This window comes from Pipra filicauda, unplaced genomic scaffold (genome assembly GCF_003945595.2).
Source record: "Pipra filicauda isolate LSUMZ 115617 unplaced genomic scaffold, ASM394559v2 scaffold121_size3267253_pilon, whole genome shotgun sequence".
Classification (NCBI taxonomy): domain Eukaryota; kingdom Metazoa; phylum Chordata; class Aves; order Passeriformes; family Pipridae; genus Pipra; species Pipra filicauda.
Genome location: NW_024103674.1, coordinates 3227264 through 3248789, shown reverse-complemented (window position 1 = coordinate 3248789; position 21526 = coordinate 3227264). Strand labels below are relative to the sequence as shown.

The 21526-nt window shown below is 49.8% G+C and overlaps 3 protein-coding genes across 6 annotated transcripts in view; all 3 read left to right on the top strand.

The window, feature by feature from the left end:
• Positions 1–425: 425 nt before the first annotated feature.
• On the top strand, positions 426–3186 carry SURF6 (surfeit 6). The gene is made up of 4 exons (XM_027739607.1): positions 426–585; positions 987–1202; positions 1810–1901; positions 2326–3186. Exons 1-4 carry the CDS (start codon positions 492–494, stop codon positions 2995–2997), a joined length of 1074 nt encoding a protein of 357 aa, XP_027595408.1. The 5' UTR covers positions 426–491; the 3' UTR covers positions 2998–3186.
• Positions 3187–3266: 80 nt separating this feature from the next.
• On the top strand, positions 3267–13091 carry GBGT1 (globoside alpha-1,3-N-acetylgalactosaminyltransferase 1 (FORS blood group)). 4 transcript variants are annotated; one of them, XM_039388442.1, is made up of 8 exons: positions 3267–4398; positions 6326–6357; positions 6719–6826; positions 7594–7656; positions 8431–8481; positions 8580–8615; positions 10619–10753; positions 11497–13091. In XM_039388442.1, the coding sequence occupies exons 3-8, from the start codon at positions 6726–6728 to the stop codon at positions 12179–12181; spliced, it is 1071 nt and encodes a 356-aa protein (XP_039244376.1). In that variant the 5' UTR covers positions 3267–4398; positions 6326–6357; positions 6719–6725; the 3' UTR covers positions 12182–13091. The 4 variants fall into 4 exon arrangements, with proteins under 4 accessions (XP_039244376.1, XP_027595412.1, XP_039244370.1 ...); XM_027739611.2 differs by lacking the exon at positions 6326–6357; XM_039388436.1 differs by lacking the exons at positions 3267–4398; positions 6326–6357 and adding an exon at positions 4405–4536.
• Positions 13092–17991: 4900 nt separating this feature from the next.
• RALGDS (ral guanine nucleotide dissociation stimulator) overlaps positions 17992–21526 on the top strand; it is a 58540-nt gene continuing 55005 nt past the window's right edge. The window contains exon 1 of the mRNA XM_027739602.2: positions 17992–18128. Coding sequence (XP_027595403.1) covers positions 18111–18128 — 18 coding nt within the window. The 5' untranslated portion in view covers positions 17992–18110. The remainder of the gene's footprint in view (positions 18129–21526) is intronic.

Genomic DNA, 21526 nt, shown 5'->3' with positions numbered 1-21526 from the left:
TCCCCCACGGGCTGGGAAGAAAACCCTGCTCCGTGCAGGCGTTCCCGTTTGGGGGCTACAGAAACCATCACTAAACCCGACCGTGCTCTGGGGACCTCAACCCGTGCACCTGTGTGTCCTCCAACCCAAATAAGGGTTTGGGAGCTCCACATCTGAGGTTAGGGGCGAAGCGCAGGCAGCCTGCGGGAGCTCCGGGGTGATGCTGGAAGGACGGGGCCCGAGTCCAGGAGAGGCCCAAGCACCCCCGGTGTGGCGGAGGGACCCCGAGGCTCCGCGGAGCCCTCGGTCCTGGCGGTGCCCGGCGGTGCCCGCGGCAATTCCAGCGGAGGCAGCTCCAGCCCCGGCCGCTGCCGCCGCTCCCAGCGCGCCCGGCGCTGCCGTCACTTCCCGGCCGGCGCGCTTCCCTCCATCACTTCCTGCGGGCATCCACGAGGAGGGGACAGCGCCTCTGGGACCCGGCAACGAGCTGGCAGGGCCACCCCGCGGCCACAATGGCCAGCCTGGCCGCCCAGGACTCCTACTTGCAGGGCTTGGCCAGGAGGGTCAGCGCGCAGCACCCCCCGGAGTCGCGGAAGAGGAAATTTGGTAATGGAGCTGTAACCCTTCGGCTTCTGCCCTCTCCGGCAGCTTTGTGGGAGTCTGGGAGCGACAGCCTAATGCCCACGCGGTGCTTGGCCCCCGGGCAGTGGCGTTGTGCCGTTTTGTAAGAATAAAACAATCTCTGCTGAAACTCGTTGTGCACGTTGCACTGGGAGCTCTGGAAATCGGCGGTCTCCATTCATTGTGGTGTTGGATGTGGGAGAGCTGGGCTTATACTGAAGTGTGCAAGCATGTTTGGTCTATTTAAATAAATCCTAAAATGTGTGATTTTTGAACATTACGATATGCCATTGCAATGCTGAAACTTTAATCTTCAGTAATAGCTGAATCTTATGAGTGAGAAAGTAGCATTGCCCTGTTTTGTGTAATTTGGTTTTGCCTTCTAGTGCCTAAGCCAGGCCAGCCCGAGGATGCTGGCAGACAGCCCAAGAAACAGAAGAGAAAGAAACTGAGGAAGCAAGCTGAGAAGAAGAATGCACCTTCAGTCAAACAAGTGGTTTCTAACACCAGTAAATCTACTCCAGGACAGAAAGCAGCCCCTCAAACCAGCAGATCCTCTCCACAGGGTGTTACACAGAACAGGAATGAGAGTTTGGCCACAGGTAAGAATTCCAGCATTGCCATGATCTGTTTAAAGTGACCTGGGCTGAGGTGGCTGCTTTTCAGTTGCTTCACACATGTCTAGTTTGGAAAGCCTTGAAGAAATTCAGCTGAATTGAGAACATCTTAACTTATTCCATGTGCCCTGAAAGCTTTTGCCTATGGACACAAATTTGTGCCGTCACCACTGGGTGGCTCTCTAGAAACGGTGTTTAAACTGAAATGCAGACTTTTTAATGTATTTGTGTAACTTTGGGAATTATGCATGGATACAATCCCTGTCCTGCCAGGTCAGTTTTCTATTATGACTCTGAAAAGCCAGATCACAGAGAAAAGATGTCCTGAGCGTCTCTGTTTCCACAAGCTTGGTACTTGCCAGGCAGCCCCGGGGCATGCCAGGCCACTTGCTGGCAGTGTTGAATGATAATATGGATGGAAAAGGGAGAATTCTAAAGAAACCAATGAAATAGAAACTTGGTTTGTTCAGATTTTCCGTTCCATTCACAGCATCTCAAGAGTTCCCGGAGCTTTTCCCACAGCCATAGAAAGTGCTTCTGTTTAGCTGGTGCTGTCTTTTAAGTAGTTTTATTTTCTTCCTCTCATTTTCAGGGAGTAAAAGTGAACTGAGTTCCCCTTCTGTTTCTGCAATCAATCTCTTGCGTCAGAGACTGCACGAGAAGATTAAAAAAGCTTCTGGACAAGTAGGAGAACTTTTAATACGTGTTTCTGCACTATAAATTCTCCTCAGCCTCCCAGGGGATGTGGGGAGAGGATCTCACAAGGGTTGGAGCTGTTTCTGTCTCCTAAGGAATTGCCAGTAGGTATTGCTGGGAGACCTCTCCGTGTTCTGTGGAAAAAACACATGAGAAGAGGTGGGGCCAGGCTTGGGGGAGAACATGCCTCTGGTGATTTTCAGGAAAAAGCAAAGCACTGAAGGGGAACAGCTACAGGCTGTTGGGAGAGAGTGAAGGGTTTGAAATGCCCGTGCTGTGTTTAGTGTCTCTAACAGCTGAGCTCCTTGTCACAGTTGGTTTGCTTCTTAGGGGAAGTTTGAAATCAGGACAGCCCACTTTCAACTCTGCTTTTATCCCTTTAGGGCTCATTCATGTCCATTCTTCTTCTTAGGATAATGCCAAAGAATTAACCCCTGCAGTCCTGGAGAAGAGGCAGCGAAGGAAATATGAGAGAGAGAGAAAGAAGCGCCGAAGAAAGGAGTTGAAGATGAAGGCAAAAATGGAGAAGAAAGAAACTAAGGAGGTACCAGTAGAGCCAGAAAACAAAAAGGAGGAGAGCAGAGCTGAGATTGTCTTTAACAGAGTTGAAGTCCATGAAGAAAACGAGCTGAACAAGATCCAGAAGAAGAAGGAGAAGAGGAAAGCAGTGAAAGGCAACATCACTCCTCTGACAGGCAGGAACTACAAGCAGCTGCTGAGCAGGCTGGAGACAAGGAAGAATAAGCTGGAGGAACTCAAGGATAAGGATGAGAAGAAAGCTCGGGAGCTGGAGACCAAGATAAAATGGACAAATGCTCTCTATAAGGCGGAAGGTGTGAAGATCCGTGACAACGAGGAGCGGCTGAAAGAAGCTCTGAAGCGCAAGGAGAAGCGCAAAGCCCAGCGCAAAAGGCAGTGGGAGCAGCGGACAATAAGGGTGGTGGAAAAGATGCAGCAGCGGCAGGACAAGCGGCAGAAGAACATCCAGAAGAAGAAGAAGGAGAGGATGGAGAAGAAGAAAGCCAGGGCCAGGAAGAAAGGCCGGGTTCTGCCAGAGGACTTGAAAAAAGCTGGGTTAACGTGAGAGGGAGGCAGCTGGTCCTGGCAGCCCAGATTCCAGGGCGGACTGTCCCTCTTGTGTGCCACTGTCCGGGGGGAGGCAGTGCCTGGGGACATCAGGCTGTGGGGCAGGCACTGCCATGGCTTCCCAGCTTCATCACAGGGAAAAAAAAACCATGTGTGTTTGTTAATAAAGTTTTCTATCCCAAGGAAACACCTTCTGGCTGGTTAATAATAAGAATTATTATTACTTTCCCGAAGAGGAAATGCTGGTTGCCGTCACTCCTGATGTGCTGTAGGGTGTGTCCCTCATGCCGTGGGTGCCACCAAGGGAACCCCTGGGATCGATGGGATTCAGAGGGGCAAAAATAAAGGAAAAGGAGTGCATAGAGCAAACAAGATGCTTGTGGTTTGAATGGATTAGGAGCTGCCTTGAGGTCTTCATGTTTGGGTGAAATACCTTTTTAGCAGCTTTGTAATCATTCATTTCATACTTGGGACCTCTAAGAAATTCCAGCAAGAACCCGAGTGCAATCTGAGTTTGAGATGCAGGCTTTGTTCTCAAGAGAAGGCAGTTCTTTCCTTTTGGGAGCTAATGAAAGGGAGAGGAAGATCTTGCATCTTTAGCAAAATTTAAATATTGCTGATAGTTTGATTTCAGAAGCCTTTAAAAGGAACACAGAGAATTGTTCATATAGTTCTATTGTCAAAGGCAGAAAATAAGTAGCCTCTGCACAATCTTCTGACACAAGGGAGCAGCAGCTGGATTTAGGTAAAGTAAAACTATTTCATCACTATCAACTTCATGCAGAAATACAGGTGTAAACTTGAGCAGCTGTTTGCCCAGGCCAAGGGAGAAAGTACAGCTCAGCTGCTGCAATTCACTGTGGGGGAGATTGGTGGGGACAGTCCGGAAGATAAAGCCACTGCTCTGAGAGGAGTCAAATCTTGCAGGTGTCCTGATCCTGGCTGGTGTAACCTGAAGTTTGTTCTAAGGTCAGTGATGTTACAGACTGAGCCCAATAGAATTTTCTCTTAGTAGCATTGAAATAAGCTATTTTTTTGCCATATCAATAAAGCTCTGACGAATGTGCTGGGAGTGAAACGCAGGCTGGGCAGTGCTTCCCAGCTGGATCCCTGCCAGAGTACAGTTAACTCCTGGTGGTGCACCTGTAATATGAGACTCGGAAAAGTGAGAAACCCCAGCAGTGGATTTGTGCCGAGGTCTGTGTTCAAGCCTCAGGTGTGACTGAACACGCCCGTGTCACAGGAGCCAAAGGCAGCTCGTTTAATACCAAAGTCCAGCAAGGAAACCTCTTCCTCGGCAAAGATGGAGCCCTTCCCGTGGATATCTTCTCTTTCTCCACGTTCTGGACGACACTGCACTCACAGCTCGCCACTTCAGTTCTAGGAATCTGAAATACAGGTTTGGAAATCTGAAATAGTCGATCTGCAAAGAACATTTTGCACGGAGTGGTCTACAAGTGAGGTATTTATCTGCAGTCCAGAATGCTTTCCAAGGCAGGGCTTGAAGATAAAGTAGTGCTTTGTTCCGGGAGGTCAAGTAAGTTCATTTGGGAGTAACAGAGCTACTTTCAACCATATCCTTTTTAAAAGAACTCTCTGAACAAATTTGAGGAACCTGAGTAACTATTAAAAATGCTTTTAGCTGTGTTTTGTTTTTAATTGGAGATTCTGTTATTAGTGCAACCACATCCATTTCATTTTTGTTTGCATTCATGGTGAACTCTGGGGCTGTAAATCAGTTGAGGTAAATGTCAGCGAGATGGTTTTAGATGCAGGAAGATGTTCCAGTCTCATCTGGCTCCAGCATTTTTGCAGGTTTGTAACACAAACTGAAGCAAAGGGAGAATACATCAGCTCTGCTCCTAAAGATGCAATAACTCAAAATACATGGGTTACTTGTCCTCATGTAGGAGTGTATGAACTGTGACAGCATTTCAGTTTTGTGGGGCAATCCAGCTTTACTTAATACTGGTGAGGGCTCAGAAAGAGAATTTGGGCTGTTTTGGCACCAGATTTCAGGAGAATGGGCTGATTAGAGAGAGTCCAGTCAGAACTGACAGATCCTGGATCTTGCAGTTAGGAGACTACAAAGAAAGACTGAAGGAGCTCACAGAGCAGAAGAGGGAAGGAAACATCAGAGCCTTCAGGTATGGGAAGGGGAGTCTGCAGGTGTGTCATCACTGCCATAAACAGGCACAGACCTAAACTGCAGTGAGTGAGATCCTGGTTGGAATTTGGAAGCCTGCTGCTGAGAAGGGCAGGACAGCACCAGCACCTGCCCTGTGTCTGACCAGCTCTCAAAGAATGGTTGAAAAACAACTGTTTGAAGCTGGTGAAACCATGGAATAACAGCTAGAAAGGGAAGGCTGTTTGCACATCCTTCTACTTCTGTGGATCTGCAGCATTTTTAGGCAAGAATCCAAAACTGCTCAGCAGGAATCCATGAAGGCTTTAACTGGTGGAAGGCCTTAAGATATTTAATTAATTAATTAATTATTATTTTTTAATAGGATTTTGTGATGCTTCTTGGCAAAAGCTAATTAGATTGCCTGACAGGAGAGTGAGGAAGAAGCACCAGAGAGGATTTCTGTACAGCATAGTAAAGCAAATTAAAGAACTTCTGCCATTTTTCTTTTTACGAACAGGGAAATTATAGCAGGAAAATCACCTCTGCCTTTTCACATCCACTGGCACTGGTTTATGCCTTACCAAGGGCCAGGACAGTAATGATTTCTGTGGTTACTTCAGCATCCTCCAAGAAGCACCATATACCACTTACTCCCACTGACATAAATGCTACTGACTCTATAAATAGAAGCCTGACAAACAGCTTTTTTCTTTTTTTTTTTTTTTTTTTTTTTTCCACATCCCCCCCCCCCAGGTTCCAATCACAGAGGAAAGTGTTTTCCTTAACTGGAGCCTGCTTTTGGTCCTTCCAGCCAGCCTGGAAAGCTCCACAGGATGCTGTGAAAGGGTGCCAAGCCTTATCCTCTGCTCCCTATTTCTGTCCCCTCTGAAGTAATAATGAATGTAATGGCAATTAACGTGCTTGTAACAAGCCCCTTTGGAGGACCCCTGCAAAGGCTTTGTGTGTTTGTCACACATGGTTCACACTGTGGGCACCTTTGCTTCCCTGGGAACAGAAAAGGGATTGATTTGAGCTTTTAAGGTAAGACAGCTGAGCTTGGGGAAGTTAATTTTTATGGCTGTTAGAAAGGAAATCATTTCTTTGACTTGCAGAGAAATATTACCCAACGTACGTTAGGATTGTGTAATGTTTATTTGCTGGTATCACACCTCAATTTACCTTTCTTACTCCTTTGCAGGGAGTGTCTCTGGCAGCTATTTTCTGTGGAAGGTGGGGCTTATCAGCTCAGGTGATAACTGTATTAGCTCTCTGATGGGACTGGACTGGGTGAGTTGATTACATTGCAAAGGGAGTGTGCTTCAGCTGAAAAAATGGAATCTACAGAAATTGTAATCAAATCAGAAAGGCCCCTCATGCACTACACCTGGGGTTAGAGAGGTCTCTCAGACAGTTCACAGGTGCTGCCTCAGTGACTAAATGTCCTGGTTCTTACAGTCTGGCTCCTTCTGTGCTCCTGATTTCAGAAAGACTGAAACAGAAAGTGCTTGAAAAGCTTCATCCTCCTCCGAGAACATAATTGATTCCTCTCAGATACGTACAGCCAACTCCCCTTGCTTTTCTATCTTTGCAGATTGAAAATGGTGGAAGCCAGAAGTTGCCCTTCCTTCTACTCTTTCCTGATTTCCAGGAAAGTGGTGGCATCTCTTGTCTGTCTGGTGGTTGTTACTGCAGTTATCTGGTAAGCATTTGCTGGCCAGCTTGGGTATATTTAAACCCCCCTGTCTATATACTGTGGTAAAACACACAGGAGCAGAAAAACACAGGCTGTGCATTTTGTGGGAAGTCCCTGTTAGAGCTGTAAGAAAGAACAGCAATTTGTATAATAGATGAAGGAGCACTACTAGGGAGAGAAGGCTCCAAGGGAGAGAGCAAAAAGAGCAATTGTGTCTCAATCGGGGTGGTACTGACACACAAACAAATGCTTAGGTACAGAATATTCCAGTTACATTTCAGTTCAGGCCTTAACAGAGGTGGTTGTCTGTCTCTTCAAACAGTCCAAACTCATTCCAGTGTCACCAGGGACAGCTTTGTAGCTGTCAAACATTGCAGCTTTCAAACACTGGGGATTTTGTAACTTTGAGTATTCTGATGACTGTGACTTAGGGATTCTCTTGAGCAAACTCAAACATTGTTTGAAGGGAATCTGAGATCAGGCATTTCTATGAATTATTAAATTATTGATTATTAAATTATTACTCATGATCCCATATTTCTGATGTTTCAATTTGCTGCATTTTCACCTTGTGTGTAGTTGCATTTATGCCTTAACAGCAGCATATTATGTTAAAATTTAAACACACCAGATCCTACACTATTAATTAAAGTAGATATGGAGCTGGCTAAAGCTACCTTTCAAAATCTGTGCCAGAGCCCCAGATCATCTTGGAAAATCCTAGGAAGATTTCCTTCAACATTACCTCTTAAAATGTTTCTCTGCTCTCCCAGGATTACAGCTGGGAGTGGAAAAGTGCACTACCTTCCCTACTACCTTCCTTGCCCTGAAATCTTGTAAGTACCCTGGTTTGTGTGCACTGAGTAACACAGATCACAGGAGCTGTTCCTCACTGACAGCACACGCAGTGATTAACAAGTCACTTGTTCCTTATTTTATGAATCTATAATGAGTCACTGTCTTAGAACAGAAAGGTAACAATGCAGCCTGTGCTGTTTGGACCTGCCTGCCCCACAGGACAGCTCTGGATTTGCACAGCCTGAGTGAGGCTTTGTTTGTGGTGGGTTACAGAGACCAGGACTAACAGGTTAATGTCCCTTACCAAGACCTACTGTTCTTGTAAAAACAAAACTGTGCAAATAGAAGAGATGATGTTTTACAGAGGCATTCCTGGTTATTTCAAGCCACAATAAACCATTGTGTCCAGTCAGATGCTTATTTCTCTGGATGCTGTTGGCAGTGTGATGTATTTTGGGTAGTTCAGCCCTCCAGGTGACCAGGAACAGCTATGCAGGAAGTGGAGCACACACATGACCAGCACTGACAGTCCCCAACATGCCTGTGCTTCCCTGGATTTTGAGCCCTAAACCCTGATTTACCCACAGGCTCGGATTGCTGCCAGTATCTCTCTGCCCCTGTTGTGTTTTGTGTTCTGTTCCAAAACTGTCACTTGTCTGGCAGCCCTGGAAGGTGTGTACAGGTGATGCCTAACCCTGCAGCTGGAGCTGCACTTGGACAGCTGTCAGTGCAGCAGCAGGTCCTGAAGCTGAACCTGGTTCATATTTTAGGAAAGCATAACAAGCCCTTTCTTCTTCCACCCCATCATGCAGCTCCATAAAACTCCAATATACAGAAGAGAAGCTAATCCAGCTTTTCCCCCAGTAAGTACTGCCTTTTTATCTCCCGACCTTTAAACTGCTGTTCCTCTCTTCCAGGCATATTCATGTATTATTCAGTGGATATTTCTTCCTTTTTACAGATTATTTTATCAGCAGCCAAGAGTGCTGGCGCCAAAGTAAGTTTCTTTGTTTGAACTTTATTTCTTCTGACTTTGGTTTGGGCACTGTGCAGCACTCACAGTTCCAAAGTCCTGGGACAAGCTGAAAAGGACCTTGTTCCATGAGAATCCAAAACCATATTGGGTGTGTGCTGCTGTAACGTTGAGTTTAGTCACTTGTTAACACACTTCCTGTTAATTCCCAATTAATACCTTAGCACACACACACAGTCTGTGTGGTTGCTGCCAGGAACTCTTTTTTGAGGTGGGAGATCTGTAATAGCTGTAAGACAGAAGTACCTTCTGGAACTGTGTAACCAGCTGTGGGAGAGCTTTGAACCCATTTCAGGGCAAAATCAAGCAGGTGCTTTTTATGACCTTCAGCAGTGGTTTCAGCTTAAACAAGTTTCTATGAGTTGCAGTCAAATCAGTGAGTTTAAGCAGACAGAGAAGGTTTGGGGCAGCAGCTCTAAGAAGTGGCTTAGACAAACTCTCTCTGCAGCTCAGGTAGTTACAGCCTCCTTTGGGCTCACTCTTATCTCGAGCAGTTCACCTTCAGCAGCCACATTCTTTTGTATGTTAACAAACACACCCTGTTGGTACATATTTATATATATATATATATATATGTATTTTTCCCCCTTGATGTTTCAACTGGATATGCTTGGCCTGAATATTTATCCCTTCCATATTGGAATAAATTTATGTGATAAATCAGCTGGTGTATACTGGACTAAATGAGGAGAGAATCTTGTAGCTTTTAGTGCTCTGTGTCTTCTGGAGGCTATTCAGCACTGAGAGGAGGGATACCATGACCATGAGTCACTGGTAAATCCAGGGCAGCCCTTAAAATTTAAAAAGCTCTGCTTAGAGAAGTGAACATGCAGTTTTCCTTCTCTCTCTTTCCCCCCCCCCCATCCAAAAAAAGATAATTAACCCATAAGGAGAACAGGCCAGTTATTACATTTTCTCCAACCCAAATTCTTCTTCCTGTGTAATTTAATCTTTTAATCACAGTCATTGCTATAGGAAGGAGTCAAATTGTTATTCTAGTACCCTCTCAGACTGAAAGAATGAGATCTGGGTTGGGAGATCTAATTAGATCTGCTGCCTGAGCCAGCAAGCTGCTCCCCACAGCTCCCTTGGTTTGGTTCTGGTGCTGTTATTGCTTTGGGAGTGTGTCAGATGGGAGACTGGCAGCCTCCACGTGTGGCCACGTGCCTTGGGTGACAAATTTCATTAGCAGAGGGCTACAGCTCATGGTCTGGGGCGAATGGGAGCAGGCTGGGGTAAATTGCACGTCATAATGACATCTCGTTTTAAAATCAAAAAGGTAAGAACAGAACACTGAAAGCAAAGCAGCGAGTTGAAACAGCCTTGCATTGCTGTAATAGGGCATAATCAGACTCTGCTGCATGTGTATTCAGTATTTCCACGACCCTCAGAGGAGATTAAGGATTCTTTCTAACTCTGTTACACATTTGAATGCTGGCTCACATGCAGAATTCTAAATTATATATGAATGTGCTGATGCTATATATAAATACTGGAAGAATAAACTGTCATGCTGCAAGCTGTGTTTTAATCACACAGCAATGGGGTATATTTTTATAGTAATTTTCATATTATTTCATATTATTACTTGTGTTTTAATCTGCATGTAGCAATCTGCATCAGACTGATAGCAAGTGTGCACAGCTTCTCATTCTGTGAGTTCAGTGGTCATTAAACTCTCCGCAGCAGAAAAGTCCTGTGAGCTTAAATGAGATTTCAGTAGATCCTCGGGTTTTTACCAATCTCTTAAAGTGCTTAATTTCATCCCAGGAACTGAAATGTCCATGCTCAGTAACCTCAAATGGGAGTGCAGGGAAAAAAAATCTGAAGGTAATACCCTCCATAACGAGTCAGTGCTGGTACAAACACTCTTCTAGCTGCCTTTTTGGTGTTTCAGTCCCATTTAGCGGCCTCAACACCAAACAGAACAGTTCCATCTCACTAACATTCCCTTTCTTTTCCCTCAGGCGCCAGGATGTGCTGACAGTCACACCATGGCTGGCCCCCATCGTCTGGGAAGGAACCTTCAATCCTGAGATCCTGGACAGTGCCTACAGGCCACTGAACCTCAGCATAGGGGTGACAGCCTTTGCCGTTGGAAAGTAAGGGAAGCACTCAGTGGGCACAGGGCTTGGGGAGATGCACTTCACTGGGGAAAGATCAGTTTGGCTTTTCTTGTCCTCAGCAAAGCTGAAATCTGTCCTAATCTGTCGTAGACCTCTATGCCCGTGTAGTGTGTCCATAATCACACAAGCCCACAAGATGACAGCACTTAAAGTACCCAAAAGTTGGTATTTTTTAAGAACTAGCAGGTGTCTTGGGAGTTAGAGCTGCAAATTGGGGGTTGCTTGGTCAGAGTGGGGATAATTCACATATTCCTTGTTCTCCACTATACTTTACCTACTGCATGTGTACTGTGTGGATCCCTGCAGTGATAGTCAGCCAACACTCTTCACCCCTTCTTCCATTCACTAAAGTACCCTTCATAATCCCCTTGGAATCACAGAGTGGTTTGGGTTGGAAGGGACATTAAAGCCCATCTTGTTCCACCCCTTGCCATGGGCAGGGACACCTTCCACTAGCCCAGGTTGCTCCAAGCCCTGTCCAACCTGGCCTTAAACACTTCCAGGGATGAGGCAGCCACAGCTTCTCTGGGCAACCTGTGCCAGGGCCTCCCCACCCTCACAGGGAAGAATTTCTCCCTGATACCTAATGTAAACCTGCCCTCTGTCAGTTTGAAGCCATTCCCCCTTGTCCTATCACTGCATGCCCTTGTAAAAAGTCCCCCTCCAAACAAAGTCCCTCCTTGTCTCTGCTGAGCTCTTCACGTGTGGTGCCCGCACAGGTACACGAGGTTTGTGAGGCGCTTCGTGCAGTCGGCAGAGGAGCACTTCATGAAAGGCTACCGGGTGAACTACTACATCTTCACTGACAGCCCCGAGACAATGCCCAGTGTCCAGCTGCAGCCTGGACGAAGGTTTGTCCTCGTCCCCATCAAGAAATACTCCAGCTGGCAGGAGATCTCCATGCGCAGGATGGAGGCCATAAACAAGCACATAGCAGAGGTGAGCCACAGGGAGGTGGAGTATCTCTTCTGCCTGGACATCGACATGGTGTTCCACAACCCCTGGGGGCCCGAGACCCTGGGGGACACAGTGGCAGCCATACACCCTGGGTACTTCAGTGTCCCTCGGAACCAGTTCCCCTACGAGAGGAGGAGCTCCTCAGCAGCCTACATCCCTGCTGGGCAGGGGGACTTCTACTACGGAGGAGCCGTGTTTGGAGGGCTGGTCAAGAAGGTCTTTGAGTTCACCAAGACTTGCCACATGACCATCCTGACGGACAAAGCCAACGGGATCATGGCAGTCTGGCAGGAAGAAAGTCACCTCAACAGGCACTTCCTCTCCCACAAACCCTCCAAGGTGCTTTCTCCGGAGTATATATGGGATGACAGGAAGCCAAAGCCCCCTGAAATTCGCCTCATACGTTTTTCCACGGTGGATAAGAACTACAAAGAGATAAGAGATTGACCACCTGATCCCTGCAGAGGTGTCCTCCCCACAGTCAAACCCATGGAAATGAACTCACACAGAACATGCTCCACCATGAGTTTTTGTTCCCAGTATGGACAAACTGAGAAAGGAACGTGTGGACAGTTTCTCTGGAGAGAACAGGAGTCTAAATGCATTTCAGAAGCAGCAGCCAAAGTGTAGATGAGACTGAAAAGGTTTCTAGGTTCCTAATCTTTGTAAATACAAGCATCCTGCTTGAGGCTGCAGCACTCAAAAAGGCATCCAAAAGGCCAGTTTTCCAAAGCAAGGATGTAGATGCCTTTGCCTGAGTGTTTTCCTGAGGCCCAGCAGAAACTTAACAAGGTCAAAATGGTATTTGACATGCCTGTGGAGAAAATCTAGAGTTTTGGTAAAGACTTTTTCACTTAAAAAGAAAAAGAATTTTGCAGGGCAATAAATTTTCATGCATTGTGATTTAAACTAATTCCTTTTGTCAGAATCAGGAGGAAACTTGCACTCGAAGCACGTTATCCCTGACTTATGTGCAGCAGGATTTCTTGGACCTTCTCAGCAGAGAACTGGTGCCAGCCACTGCCAGTAAGAGCCTGGTCTGACAGGACAAATAGTGTGAACTCACATAGCAGTTATCTTCCAAATTCCAATCTGTGCTTTGGAGACCCAAGTTTAGACAGAACTGGCACAGCTCAGACCCAGACTGAACTTCTTTGGGTTTATTTCAATCACAGATGTGCTCTGAACCTTTTCCCTGGGTCACATGTCTCTGTGGATCATGTAATCTTTTCCAACGCAGAAAATCTGGTTCTGAGAGACGTTCCTGTTCCCATCCTTTGCTTCAGCCCTTTCCAACTCCTCTAAGCTCTGAGAAATAAATTGGCGAGAAGCCGCCGGAGCTGACAGCAGGAGCTGATGCCTTTCCAGCAAACAGGGTGACTTCATTTCACAACGCAATGCTCTGGTGAAGCTGGGAGTTCAGCCTGGAGCTGGAAGCGGGCTGGGGTTAACATTTTCCCTCTTTGGATGTGGCGAACCCTCTTTGGATGAACCAGGCGTTGTGCAGCCTTCAAAGCCTGACAGCTCAGCCGGGTGAACACGGGGGGAGCAGCCACGGCTCGTCAGCGACCGTGGCTGTCAGCTGAGGTCACAGCACGGGGGTGCGTGTGCCACCTCCCCATCACAGCAGGGCTGCCACAAACATCATCTCCCTTACGGCCCCGGGCGCTGCTACCAAAGGGCTGCGCGTCAGAGCCCTGCTCGTTTAGCGAGAGCAGGGAGAGGGGCCGCGGGGAGCTGCAGAGAGTGGCAGGGAGAGGAGGAGCAGGGGTGAAAGGGTGAAGCTGCCTGTTTCTAAGGGAACGGTCTAGGAAAAAAAAAAAAAAAAAGGGGAAAAAAAAGAAAAAAAGAAAGAAAAGGGGAAAAGGTTCATTTGGCAGAGAGAGGGAAAACGGGGAAGAGGTGCCTGACTGTTCCTGCTTCTCCTCACATGAGAAAATTGCTGTATGGCAGCGAATCAAGTATTCAAAGCTTTAGGGCCCCACCACTGATTGCAGATGACTTAACGAGCCATTTCAGTCCTGTGTGAGCAGGCTGGAAATGGCACTTGCCACTGTCATTGTAGGCATTTCATCTTCCAGAAGACTAATTAGAAAAGCTTTCACGGTAGCCATAATATAGATAAGGTGCACAGAATACCTCCAGCCCAGAAGCCCCCGTGGCAGCTGGGTCTGTTAATTTGTGCTTTATCCAGCAGAGGGGCTTTTCTATTATATTTTCTCCAGACTGTTCTCAGTGATGTGGTGCAGGAGGAAGACACCCCTTTACATAACTAAATCAGATCTGAATCCCCTGAGATGTCTCTTTGGTAACCAGGCACCTCATCTAAGCCAAAAGGGTGACAAAAGGTCCATATCCGAATATTTCCAAAAAGATATATTCCCAGCAAACCCAGGATTAATACTGTTTCATATTTCTAGAACAGTTAGTGCCTGAAGGCCATGCTGAAACTGGGTTCTCATTGTGCCAGTTGTTACATATATGCATATGGATTCTTTACAAGCCAGAAGGAACTGTCTAGTCTGCTCTGCACAGGACAAGGCAGATAATTTTATCTCCTGGTGTCAGTACCAGGACGTGGCTGGGCTGGGCTAGATCTCTTAGAAATGGCATTCAGATCCAAGAAAAACATGAAGTTATATAGCAGCCACAAATCCATAGATCAGCTGTGCCAGTGGCCAATTCCCCTTATGCCTTTATTCTGCTTGAAATTATGCTGGTTTTGCAGCCATAGGGCTTCACTCTGCCACACTAAATTATTGAACTCCTGTGCAGATACTCATAAATCCACCATGAGGGGAAGTTCTCCAGCACAGACTGGGTGATAGAAGGTGGTCTGTATTTCTGGGGTACCTGTTTGGAAAAACTTGTGTGAAAGGCTTGGTCCCAGCTCTGCATCCGAGCTGCCTTTTGGCTGAATCCTCGACCCTCTGATTGACACCATATTGGCCTGATTTGTGCCGTGCCAAACATGTTTATTTTCCTGGCAGCCCCGCAGCTTCTCCCCTGGGGAATATCTTGTGTTATGTGACACACTTCTGCTCGACAGGGCTGTGGTTTGAAGCAGTACCTAGAAACTCCCTGTGTCTCCAGGGAGCAGCAGAACATGTCTGCAGAAACACACCCCCCAGCGCCGTGTGGGGGCTGCTCCCTGAATCAGCTCCTGCCCTCCTCTAATTAACGAAAGCCTGGACTTGTGTTGTCATCTCCTGCTGATTAATCCCCTTCCCCCAACGTCAGCAGCAAGCTTTCCTTCTCCCACTTGGATTGTGCAGTCTGGGGCTTGTGAGCACTGTGGGAGCTTCACAAGGAGCTGCTTTCTGATCTGCTTTCCCCACCAACACCCAGTGGGGGAACTGAGGCACAGGGCAGGGAATGCCTTCCAGACTGTCACTCCTGCATGGCAGGTCTTCCTCCATTCACCACGGGGGACAGTGTTGTCTTATCTGTTCTTGTGCCAAAGGAATTTGGGCTTGGAAATAGAGAGAACTGCAGGAAAAGTGAATCGCCACACGTAAATAAATCACCTGCCTGGGGATCTGATTGTGCTCTCAAGGTATTTCCCACTCAAGCCCTGTTTGCATTAACCAAGCCTCAGAGCAGTAGCTTGTTGCCTTCCCAAGGGCCCCTTGTTCCTTCCATCTCTTTCTGCTCAGCTGGAACAGACTCATCATTCATTGTCCATCTAATTTAAGAACCCATTTGACAGGCTGTTTCTCTCCTAGTCCCAGCTGGTGTCTTGTACAGTGCATCCACCCCCTGAGGGAAAACCTCTCTGGGGGGTGAGAAACAGAAACTTCCAGCACTGAATATGAGTCAAGGTGGGGCCAGACTGTGATTCTCTTGTTCTCCCCACTGACAGGACAAGGATCATTTCCACTAAGCCAGACTAGGACCCTTTTTTGCTCCTATTTGGATTTCCCATAACCCTCCCATAGGTGATGTTCCCTGACATTATTGACCAGAAAGGTCATTTTGAACCACTTTGGTACCCTGCACTAGTTATGAAAGACCTGCCCTAGTCAAACCTTCTCTGGGTGAGATCTGGGGCACGGAAACGAGATGGTCTTTGAACAGACATGGACGAGGAAGGATAAGAACATCAGTTATATATTCCGTGCACAAAACCAGCTTGTGGAACAGCCACGTGCGTCTGGCTGACTTAACACAGCTAAAGCAGCACAGTGGTGGAAAAGAGCTGGAAGGCTGGGAGCTCCCTGCCAGAGCTGTTGGGTTCACTCTCCTGCCCTTTGTCTCACCTGTTCAGCCTGGGGCTCTTCGAGCAAGGGGCTGTCTCTGTGTTTTGTTCTGTGTTTGCACAGGGACTAGTCTGGTTTGCTCACTAGGGAATGTGAGATACACAGAATGAGTTTCTTTCTCAGTGGGGATTTGCTCTGATCTCAAAGGGCAGCTCTTAGCACAAAGGTCACTATTTTCTCACTTGAATCCCACCTGCTCTGCTTCACCTCACTGCCCCAGCAAGTCCCTGCGGGATCCCCAGGGATGGAACACTCAGAGAGCAACAGCTGCTCTCCAGGTGGAGTGACAATGACAGGACAGTGACAGGCACTTCCAGGGACAGCAGGAACTGGAGAAGGAGTTCCAGGAGTGGGTTGTACTTTACTCACACTAAACCCCCAGTCCTGTAGTTCTGCTCCACACAATCAAATAATTTAGGAAAGCATCACTAGCAAAACGCATCTGAGGAGTGACATTTAAATGTCTGCCTGCCCACCCAACTCCCTCCTTTCTCCATGAGTGTTGTTGTACTGACTTGACTTTTCTTGTGCTATATTTAGCTTAAACATAGATCCACCAAATGTTGCTGTTTCATGTAATACTAGTGTAAAGCCTTAGGAATAGAGAGGCAGTTTTAACCAGAAATCTCTACTTGTATGCCCACCTCATCCCCCCTGCTCCCCTGCTGAACCTTTAGCTAATTTAAAGCAAGCCAGATGAGTACAAACTACCTTTAAAAAGTACTTCATTACGGTGTGGTTTTAGTGAGTTTTGCCAGCAGCAAATTACATAGTTCTAGACCTTTTGAAGTGTGCGTTTTCCCCACTGTTGAGCACTGACACCGTTACTATAATTAGAATGATGTTGCTCTGTAGCAGCATCTAGTGCCAGAGCCGGAGCCCTGGCAGCACCTTTTCCTTTCCTGGCAGCGCTCCCCAGTCAGAGCTGCTGGTTCTGCTGGCCTGGAGCCACGGAGGAGGGTCAGGTGCCATGGGCTGTGCCTTGTCACTCATTCCCACTGTCACTCATTCCCGGGCAGAACTGGCTGCTGGGGCCTGGGGGGGAGTGTCGGTCCCCAAAACCAGCATTGCAGCGGCCGGGAGCACTCGGCCGTGGAGTGACGCAGCCTTCTCCCAGCTCCTGCTTCTCCTGACATCACTCTGTCATGGCTCGTGTCATCGGCCTCATGATGACAAACGATGGGTACCGGAGCCGCTCTGTTTCCAGGGCAACCCCGCTGCCTCCCCGGCTCCCGCTCCAGCGCGCCGACCGTGCGCCCGCAGCTCCGGCAGCGCTTCCCCGGGGTCCCTCCGTGCCCCGTTACGGTGTCGGGTTGAGCGGAGATGAGCAGCCGGGGTGTGCGTCTGTGCCCTGGCCGCCAGCCCCGGCCTCGCCTCCTGGAGGGCTCCGCCTGGGGACAGCCCGGCGGGGCCGCGGGGGGCTCGTTAAGCCACAGCCCCGAGCTCTTCTCCTATTTATATCCCGCACGGCAGCGCCGCGCCGACCTCCCCCTTCCCGGAGGGGTCTGAACAGGGCCTTCCCACGGGTCCTGCTCCTCCCGCGGCGCCCACAGCTCCCACCTCCACAAGGGAAAAGGCACCCAAAAAGCGGAGGGGCGTCCAAGGCTACGGGTGCCCCTGTAGAGGTGCCCATGTGTTCGCCCACGGTGCGGGTACCCCTGGAGAGGTGCCCGTGTGCTCGTCCACGGTGTGGGTACCCCTGGAGAGGTGCCCGTGCGTGCTCCCACGGGTGCGGGTGGCCTTGGACAGGTGCCCGTGTGTTCGCCCACGGTGCGAGTACCCCTGGAGCTGTGCCCGCGTGTTCACCCACGAGCACCCCCGCAGCAGCCGCGCACCCACTCACCGGCCCGGGGCCGGGGCAGCGGGGCCGGGCGGAGCCGGGAGCCGCCCCCGCCCTCCCGGTAGCGGTGCCCGCCCCGGTCCCGCCCCGCTCTCCGCTCTCCCGGCCGCGCTCCTCGCTCCGCGCTGGCGGCGGCGGCGGCTCCCCGGGGGCGGCGGGGCCCCATGGCCGGCGCGGAGCATCGCGCCCGCCCGCCGGGGCGGTGAGAGCGGCCCCGCGGGACCCGGCGCGGGCCAGCGGCTCCTCGGCGCGGCGCTGGGGATGTGCGCGGGGCACGATGATGATCGACACCCAGGTGAGTCGTGCCGGGCCACCCTGGCGGCTTTGTCTCCCCGAGCCCCCGGCGCCCGGTGCGCTGCCCGCGGGCTCGGTGCCCTCCAGCGCCCTGGTGAGAGGGGGCTCGGGGCGGCCCACGCGTGTCCGCGGTGCGTGACTGATGCGTGCGCGGTGCCAGGGAGCGGGTGGGCTCTGCCGGTGGCTTCCTGGGGGTCTGTAGCTGCAGGCGCCTGTCGCTTGCTGCCTGTTGGGGTCGGGGGGCACTGTACCTGCCAGCACCCCGGGTCTGCAGCGTGAGCTTTGGCGGAGGAAAAGCAGCAGCTTCGCGGAGAGAGGAGGAAGTCTTGTTTCTCAGTGGTTTCTTGGGTTTTTTTTTTTGCTTTCTGTTTGTGCGATGGGTAAGTGTGGCCGGTAGAAGAGGGGATGACGGATCGGGGATGAAAGCAAGATAGTTTGGGACAGGGTCTGGCCGCCGCTGCGATGCCGTAGCCGCCGCTGCGCTGTGATGCTGCTGGCAAGGCTGGAGCTGCTGCGTGCTGTGCCAAGCCAGGGCCGCAGCTCTCCTGGCACCGCTCGGGCCAAGTGGCATCAGGAGGTCCCTTGTCTCTGCCTGGTGTGTTTATGAGGCTAAGGGATCTAAATTGAGCCGAGGTGGAACTAAAGCTGTGTGCTCACAAACCCACTGGTGCTTTTGGGGCAGGGGAGTAAGAAGCAAAGGCATGAAATTTGGGGGTGGCGTCAGAACGTGGCTTTTTTTGGTTTTGATGTCCTTCTGACTTTACCCTTTCTGTTACCTTACTGATGTTCCCCTCCTGATCCCAGCCCTGGGAAGGGAAGGGACGAGTCTGTGCTGCTGCCCTTGTGGGGGTGGTAGGAAGATAAGTGGGCAGTGATGGCTCCTGGGAGACCAAGGATGAATAAAGGGAAGGGCTGATGCTGTGCTGGAGAAGTGGGCTGGGATCCATTTTTGGACTGGAAAAATGTGCATTCCAGAGCCGCCTCTGGCACCCTTGTCTGGGCCTCATTCACCTTGATCCAGCCCAATAAACAAAAGGTGAATTAGCTCTGTTGGAGGTAAAGTGCATGAAGCAGGCTCTGGTGCCAGCGTGTGTATGTGCTGGATGGTGGCACAGCCCTTTGGAAAAGGGGATTGGCAACCAAAATACTGGAGTTTGTGTCCTGACCCTGCCAAGGGTCAAGAGCAAGAGTTCTCTGTCACTATGGCTGTGGACTTGCTGGGAGATCCAGAAAATTATAGGTGTAAAGTTGTCTAGAAAAAGATGTGCAGAGCTCAGTCTCCCAGGTTGGGGAATGCACATTGCATCCTATGGAGTACTTTGCATTAAAGTCTCAATTTCAGCCTTCCTGTCACTTTTTATACTTATCCCCATTTCATCTATGGGCAAACTGGAGCACGTAGAGGTGTTCGTACCAAACCCAGGATCCTGTGTGGTGGGTGTTACAGTGGAGAGCACGGGTTAGAAGTCCTGATCCTGCCTGCTTGAAGAGGATGAGCCACTCTGTTGTTTACAGGGTGCAATTTATCGAGGTCCCATCATTTGGGACTTAACCAGTGAAGAGGAATTTCCAGCTGCACCCACAGCCGCACCCTGCCAGTTCTTATGGCTGTTACAGCTACATTTTTCATGCCTCGTAAATGTTTCTCTCCCCGGTTGCTAAGGGAAAGACCCACACAAACAACTGGGAAAACTGAGTGCTGGAAAGTAAATAAGCTGAGCAAACAAGGAGATTTTTTTTTTTCTTTTTTCATCTCCAAGTGCTGCAGGTGTGTTGTTCCAGGTGTCCTGACATGTGAAAGAAAAGGTTCATGTGCAAGGGCGAATTTCAGCCTTTAAAATGGAAACCTGCACGTGAGCCGGGTCAGGAGGTGGCTTCCATCCTGAACCAAGCTCCCGGAGCCGCAGACTCATCCCCCTCTTCCCTTTCTGGCCGTTTGGGCAGGAGAAGGGAGCAGATGGTGGACGAGCAGTCTTGGGGCTGGCTGAGGACAGGACACAGAGTGCCTGAGTGCAGGCGAGCAAAGCTGGAGCTGGATTTCTTTCTGCCTTTCCCTGTCATCTGCTCCCTGTGTCTGAAGTGACTCCAATGGCTCAGAGTTAACTCTTGGTGCTGCTCTGGGGGGGGGTAGGAGGGTGAGTTGGCAACAAGTGACAGCGAGTGAGGGTCCAGCTGGCAGCAGGGGCTGGGAGGCAGCAGGTGGGGGGATGCAAAGTCCCTCCTCGGTGTGGTACAGCCGCTCCATCTGGAGCTCCCACTCATGCCTGTGTTTGTGTGCCTGCAGACAGAGCTGATCAGAGGATGCAGCGACTGCTGCAGGCTCCAGAATAAATCTCTGGGACACTGTAATGATTGATCTGACATCCTGTAGCTCAGTGCAGTTTATTATCTTTGGGGTCAGTTTGCCTTGAGATTTCTCTTTAAGTGAAGAAACGAGGGGCTTTTCAGGACCATGTTTATTCTGGGCACGTCCAGGGTTGTGTTTTTCTGCTCCTTGCAGTGTTTTCACTGTGCCATTCCCTATACAGTACCTGGATCTTGAGAAGCAGGGGCCCTGATTTTGGGTGGTAATCTTCAGAGTAATCTGTGCTATCCATCAGCATGGATTTTGCTTCTGATACCTTTCCCATTGCTATAGCAACACATGTCTGACGGAGGAACCAGCGCGCTTTCCAGGCCATGGATGCAGGGAAACTGCTTCACCTGCCCCCAAGCTGCAATCACTTGTGGAACAGGGCTGGTTAACTGGCAACTACACCCAGCTGCTGGGGCTGGAGGAGCAGGGAAGCTGCTATTAACTCCCCCAGGCTGACCCTGCTCTCCCAGGTATCCCCAGTATCTGGGGTTCCCCTGGGATATCAGGGCGACAAAGTACAGGGAGATGGGAAGTGCATGGTATCTAGTGCCAGGATCTGGGACTTCCCTCCAAAGGAGATGCTTGGCATGGTGTCAATCAAATAGCTTCCCGAGGCTCGGTGAGTGTTAGGGGCTGTTCCCCTCTTCCCCCCTCCCCTTGCCCATGGATGTGCCTCGCCTGCAGACTGCTGATGGAGGAGGGGGGGGTTTTGCCTGCTTTTGGAGGAGGGGGGTTGTTTGTCTGCTTTTGCCAAGTGAGCTTCGTTTCCTCCTCCATCTCCTTCACACACCGTGGTCACTGGATGGGCTCTGGGACTCTCTTGTTCTGCTCTGCCTCCCCATCCTGCTGTCCTTTGCTTTCTGTGCCAGCCAGAGGCCATTCAGCTGCAGGTGGCCATCGGGACAGCTGTAGGGCTGCCTTCCCATTGCAGTGATGCTGCTGCCTCCTTGTGTGGCTCGGTGGTGGCTGGGGACACTCTTGTGAGCGGTGTGAGGAGCTGTGTCAGCCCCTGTAAGCCCTGTGTGGGCAGGCCACGGGCTGCC

Excerpts from the sequence above, each read along its gene's own strand:
- SURF6 (XM_027739607.1), top strand. The coding sequence starts at position 492 with ATGGCCAGCCTGGCCGCCCAGGACTCCTACTTGCAGGGCTTGGCCAGG. Across the intron at positions 1,203-1,809 it reads GAATGAGAGTTTGGCCACAG|GGAGTAAAAGTGAACTGAGT; the intron begins GTAAGAATTCCA and ends TCTCATTTTCAG. Across the intron at positions 1,902-2,325 it reads TTAAAAAAGCTTCTGGACAA|GATAATGCCAAAGAATTAAC; the intron begins GTAGGAGAACTT and ends TCTTCTTCTTAG.
- GBGT1 (XM_027739611.2), top strand. The coding sequence starts at position 6,726 with ATGGTGGAAGCCAGAAGTTGCCCTTCCTTCTACTCTTTCCTGATTTCC. Across the intron at positions 8,482-8,579 it reads CTAATCCAGCTTTTCCCCCA|ATTATTTTATCAGCAGCCAA; the intron begins GTAAGTACTGCC and ends TCCTTTTTACAG. Across the intron at positions 10,754-11,496 it reads ACAGCCTTTGCCGTTGGAAA|GTACACGAGGTTTGTGAGGC; the intron begins GTAAGGGAAGCA and ends GTGCCCGCACAG.